Consider the following 6495-nt stretch of genomic DNA (forward strand, 5'->3'; position numbering starts at 1 on the left):
TCAGAGGTCAAACTGCTGCCTTAGGTATTTAAGCACTATGAAGCACAGCTTTTTCAGAAGTACTTAATCATTTTATACACTGAAATTCTTAAATCTGTTAATGAACTGTGCAAGAAAACAGCGAGGATGAACAGAATAAAGCCAAGCTCCACTATGCAGTTACCAGAGCTCCCTGCTGTGGTGAGGATGTGACTTGAGCAACTCTGACTAACGAAGACAACTTTGGTTTTCCACGCAATACTGCACTTCTTGACAAGATCTAGCCTCTACTACCGAAATTATGTGAAATACCAGCTGAAAACATTCCTCAGTGAGGGACAATTCTTATAGTTCTTTCTCCTCAAACCAGATACGTCCAAACATCCCTACTCACACACCAGCCCTGCAGCGCTCCCTCCCTGAAATACCATCACTTTGCTCAGGCGATAGATTTAAGCAGAAGACTCTAATGTAAAAGCCCTGCATATTCTATATATGCAGGGAATAGCTGCTGTTTAATATTTTTTTCAAGTAAATTGTATTTTTTCAAATAAATCATTTTTGTTTCAAATAAAGCAAACTGCATATCAGTAGCTAAAATATTTTGTAACACTAGAATTTATATTAAAAGAAGGGGATGAAAAAAATTCACAACAGATTTCTTACAGTCTGCATTACAGCTTTGATTTTATTTTGAAGTGTCAGACTCTCTGTCACTGGAAGCAGACATTCCCTCACTGGTATTTGTATGCTGCCGACGCAACAGACGCTCCACTTGCCAGGCTCTCTCAGCCGAACTCCATTAAGACAAGAAAGAAGTTTATACATTTTTACGAAAGCTACAGCAAAACTTAACGCATGAGGCCTTTAATCAAGCAGCTACATAATCAGTTAAAAGGAGTTTTACTCCAAACTGGCAGTGTGCAGGATTTGTTTTCATTTTGGCTGCATACAGCAACCGAAGGCACTCTGTTCCTGCCAGACCAAGACACAGCTTGTCAGCAGGATCTGTCACTTCTGGGCTTTCTAGAGCCCTTGCTGGTTAATGCCCAGGGCCAGTGAGAAAGCGCCACGGTAATGCCCTGCCATCCGTCACTTCTCTGCTGGGTGCTCAGCATCCTCTGACCGATCATCTAACACCCCACTCTGCTAACCATCGCCATGACCCATCTTCCAGCCTGCAGTCTTGACTGACTTGACTGATCTTTATTCATTTGAGGAAGATGATGATGAAAACACAAATGTCACTATCTGAGGCCGGCAACACTGCTCATTCCGAAAGATTTACATGGGGGTCTCTCTCCCATTCATGAAATGGCAGAGATCATCTGAATAGCAATCTGCTCTGAAAAGCTGGTCTCCGGAGAGCTGCCCTCTCCTCCAGCCGATGATCTTGCTTCTGCCTCGTGTTCACATGTGACATATACACTGCACTTGTGTTTTTAAATGTGTGTGTTTCTTAAATCTCTGCAATATCTCACAAACACCAACTTTCTTATATGAAAATTGCTTTGCTGTCCATCAAATCGCTATCACACCCCTCGGAAATTTGTTCTTCACAGATAATGTGATATGGCTGTGATCTTTCCTCTTTTACAGGTGGGCTTGTTGAGAGACAGGCAGGCATACCATGTATCTTCTCCTAAATTCAGCAGCAGATCTAGGAGCGGGAGAATCCAGAAATCCTTTTAGCTCCCTCTTCCATGGTCTGAACTGTACAAAACATGGCATGAACATTTGGCAACACTGTCCTTAAAGTTTAGAAGACAGAACTTTTGGAGGAAAGTGTCCCAACACAGTACTGACTTAGGAAAAAAGTGCAAACCAACACTGGATGTATACTGTAGAAGACTTGGATGTAAAGGAGAAATCTGGGAAACACAAATGAGCTAAAAAAGATTTCAGACCTTATTCCTGCAAATAGGAACACATGAGAAAATCAGATCAGAGTCTGACTTTGACAGTGCCCATCCTGGACCAACATGCACTTCCAACCAAAGCAGCAATACATTCATCTCCTATTATTATTTCCCTTCTGTAACTGATGTATTCTTGCATTTAACCAAGCAATTTCCATTAAGTTTTTCAGTGTTTCGGAATAAGCCTCTGAAGTCCCTGTCTTCCAGTGAAATCTATGAGAACTTCTTCTTGAGCTTCAAGAAACTTGTTACATAAAAAACAAAAGAAATTTTAGAAAAACCAGCTCAGAAATTGCCTGGACATCAAATACTGGCATACAAAACCTGGTTTTTCTTAACTACAGCCTAATGTAAATGATCAATTTTGAGAAATGTGTGTTTTAAAAATAAGGCAGTGCATATAAAGGCAAACATTAGCTCAAGTCTTGCATAACTGATACTGCAATACCCTCTTGTGGTCAAATAAAAATGTTTTATCTGAACACCTGAACTTTTTCCTCCATAAAAAGCCTCTCTAGACACCTTTTCCTTTGACAGGGGCAAATAACTCACGTCATATTTTTCACAAATGAATTTGAAGTGCGTATCATCACTTGTCTGGCAACAACAAAAGACTAACCTCAGTCAAGTTCTTCCTCAGAATGATGGGCACTGACACTGCTCGTCAGATAAATTAACCCCAAAACAAACTCCTAAGCACCATCTCCTACAGTGACACTCATAACTTTTTTCAAGTTTCATGTCCTCAACCAGAAAAAATAAAGATGCTATAATCAATTTACATAGATAAGTATGGCATGAAGCCACAATAAACATCAACCTATTCTACTACAGGACGAAAAGAAGTACACAGTAAATCAGTCATACCAATTCAAATGAGCTCCCTGCTTAAACGCCCCGAGTTGTTATAATAAACAAATAAAATGGTAGATGGTAACATGAGGGGAAATAGTTCAGTATCTGCAGCAGTTCTGCTGAGCTGTTCATCTAGTAAAAGGCCTAAATGGGCTACTAGTATATCCAATAAGGAATCTAGAGTAATGCCCAGAAATGCCATCCTTACACTCACCTTGATGTGCTTTAATGGTGCATAACCACTCCCTTAATGACTTCTGGTCCCAGCAGAAAATGGGATAATTTTCAAAATACCTTTTTTCCAAAAAAATACCTTTTTTTGGAACAGCAGCTACATTTAAAAGCCATTTTATCATATTATTTTTAAAAACACAACTTATTTAAACAGCTATGATCCCATTTCCATCTATTATTTCCAGAGAAATGGCTTGAACACCATGAAGTGTCCAATACCTGCATGTAGACTCATAGCAACTTTTGTTTAAAGCCTAAAGAAATCCTAAACAGTTAAGACTTCCTTCTTTTCTGAGGTTGTAGGGTCTCAGACCAACAGATGTGGCTTTAACCTATGAGTTCACTTTCAGTAAGATGTTCTGAGAGGCACTTCGTAGCCCTACACTTGCATAAAAACCAGGGTAGTTACAACTCCTGCATCTTTGTAGACACCACTCAATGGCATAGACTTTAAAAACCTGCTTGTAATCTTTCTGTCCAGTTTATTCAATGGTTACAAGTAGTCATTTGGAAGCTATGTACTCAGCTCAATAACCATTTTTAGTTTATTATTATGTTTAATTTGCAGAAATTTACTTGAAGGAAGGATTAGAATTAAAATAACACAAGAACTTTGTAAACAAGAATTAAAAAGCGTTCCATGCACAGGAACAGACTTCCCATCAGGATCCCTTCCTGACCTGATCAGGAGCTAAAAGCCCATGCACACTGAATAATGCATTGGATCTTCCAAACATGCCTCAGCTTCCTTTTAAAGCAGTTAGATGCTCCCAAAACCCCATTCTCCAACCAGCTACACACACTCCAACTTGGAGAGGACCCTGGAACGAATGCAGCAGGGTAAGCAGATTCCACAAGAGGAACAGAGACAACTATCAGGCCAGGTTGGCAAACAGTTCATTCCTTCAGTTCATGATAATGCTGTGCAGATACATGACTTTTTTTGCTTTTTGGCTGAAAGAGATGAAAAACACTGTTTAGGTTTCAATTATCTCAGAAAAACAAGCAAACAAACAAACAGTCTACTAGAATTTCAGTCAAACCCAAAGCAAACACAGTGGTTTGAGGTGTTTACCTCTTCTTAAGTTATGTTATTGCAACCTTCAAAGTTAGAATAATTTTTCCAAATACAGAAGTACTTCTTACTCAAATATGTCTTTATGAAGTGTTCAGATTGTTGTATAGTTGTAACTATTTTAAAAGAAATTATTTACCAAATTCAGCGTGTATTTCCTGATACTGCAAGCAAATACGTTTGCCAAAAAACCCCTAAAAAAGCAGATTCAAGGTTCATTAGCATTTACCAGGAAGATGAATCAAGAGGCTAGAATTCATCTGGAGCTAATCCAGACTACTCAAAAACAAGTCAGTCAAGAATTTCAGAGGAAATTTATACTTAAAACACTCCGTTTTCCTGCAAGTTCACAAATACTTGAGGAAGTGACTTCATCTCACAAAAGCCCAAGAGGCTGCCTGTAAAGACAAACACTGAGATTTTGGACACTGTTTTGAAAATTCTCACTTTGTATGCTAATAACCCTTTAAAATTACTTAAGAACTACTACTCATAGTTGCTTAATACCTTCTGCAGAAATCTTTAAGTACTTAAAAAGGAGTTTTGATTATCTCTGGCTGCTCTTTTTTTTTTAAATCTGAAAATAAGGAGCTTTCAAAGCACAGATTCATTGAAATACCTTATTTTAAACAAACAAGCTCTGCCCCAAATAGAGTTCAATGCCCCAGCAGCTGTACCACTGGGTCTCTGCTCCCTTTCTGGTGAATATTCGCAAGTCAGACGTGTTTCCAATAGAGACAGTAAACACACCAGGGAAACCAACAGCTTTCAGGAGATTTTGCTTCTGCTACATAACCACAACAAAACTCCTCCTGACATACTCAGCAGCAATCTCCACAGCACCCTTTGCTACTAAACCAGACTTTATTGTTCTGAGGATTTTGAATAGAGGCTGGTGTCAGCTGCAAGCAGCAGTAATCATCTCGGAAGCTGAGAGTTTGCTGGTTACAGCTGGAGATCCAATGGCTTTCAATAACAGTCATTTCTTACAAAATTGCTGTTACCATGAAAATTCCTTCAGCGTTCAAGCAACAAAGCAACATAAAGCAGTAGGAAATGAGCATTAAATAAGAGGGAAGTAAAACAGTGCCGAGCACTGCCTATCAGTGCTACTGTGCATGTTCGTTTTCTGAAAGCGCTCCAAATCGGCAGCTAAAAGAAAATGTTAGGAGAGAAGGAGCTTTGAAAGTGCAACCAATAGCAGGTTTAACTTTCCTAACAGTCACAATATACCTAACAATACTGGGAATACAGTGATTCTCAAAATGGACAAGTTGGGAAAGGGTTCTGGATTCAGGAGAAATACCTTGGTTAGGTCTTGGCAACCAGCAACCACACCTCTGGGGCAACCAGCCTCAGCTCCAGCTGTGTCTTTTGGCAGCACCCAACCCAGAAGACCTGTCGTTGCAAAACCAGCTACTTGGGCCTGGGCAGACGAGCAGGCAGCACTGCAGCAGGACCAGGTTCAACAGGATAAGATCTGGAGAGAGTCTGTGGAGGCTGAACAGAGAGGAAGAAAAATCTGGTAAGTCACTTGTTCCAGTTCGTGCTTCTTCTACTCAACAGTGGTACTGATACTCCCTGACAGTCCTAGGGCTTGATCCAAAGCCTACACTATCAAAGGAAATTTTCTTCTGCAGGGACTTTGGATCAGACCCTAAAACACCTTTCTTTCTAAGACTTTCTATCTCCTTCACTGGACAACATCTATGGTAATATGTTCTGGCATGCTGGTCTTAAGCTTTAAGAGAAGAGATGCAAAAAATTGCATGCTAAGTATCTTCTAGCTTTATAGAGGTTTCCACAATGAAGATATAAATGTGCCAACCTTTACAATTTATTGCAGACACACTGATATTATCACCTCTTCTCATATTGTTGGAAATGGCTGAAATGGAAGCTGAACAGAGTGTTCTGCCAAAATATGATTTTGTATTCCCAATCTGTAAATCTGCTGAACATGCCCCATTGTTACAGCGTTTCAGCAGACTGAACTGCACACATACAACCTAAGCTTTGACTGTGTATACACCAGTGACCTGAAGGAACCCAAAATTAAGATCCTCTCTGTCTCTACCACGTATTTTGAGTAAGTGTTTATGTTCATACTTCAGTACACAGCATGAGCATGCCTATTAGAAGAATATCCTTGGTAAAAGTAAAATCAGATCCAGTTCCGACTGCGCACTAGCCAAGCTAAAGTAAAGGGAGGAAAAAAGAACATCACTCTCAGGATTTTTTAGAATGGGAAAAGAAACCATCTGAAAACCCCCATCCTCCTCAGCTTTCTGGAGGAGATACAAATCACAGCTCTGATTTCCCCAGAGACGCATTTGTACTCTTGCCTGGCTCCTTTTACCTGAGGGAAAGGCTGACACCAGGACTCTGACTCATGCAAAGCCAAAGCCGTGGTGGCAATGTTACTCCTTCCCC

At 40.0% G+C, this 6495-nt stretch overlaps 1 protein-coding gene across 1 annotated transcript in view; it reads left to right on the top strand.

Moving 5' to 3' along the window:
- Positions 1 to 5327: 5327 nt before the first annotated feature.
- The window catches only part of LOC104073791 (chromosome unknown open reading frame, human C2orf50), a 3473-nt gene continuing 2305 nt past the window's right edge, over positions 5328 to 6495 (top strand). The window contains exon 1 of the mRNA XM_009573711.1: positions 5328 to 5587. Coding sequence (XP_009572006.1) covers positions 5328 to 5587 — 260 coding nt within the window. The remainder of the gene's footprint in view (positions 5588 to 6495) is intronic.

Source organism: Fulmarus glacialis, unplaced genomic scaffold (assembly GCF_000690835.1).
Source record: "Fulmarus glacialis isolate BGI_N327 unplaced genomic scaffold, ASM69083v1 scaffold1453, whole genome shotgun sequence".
Classification (NCBI taxonomy): domain Eukaryota; kingdom Metazoa; phylum Chordata; class Aves; order Procellariiformes; family Procellariidae; genus Fulmarus; species Fulmarus glacialis.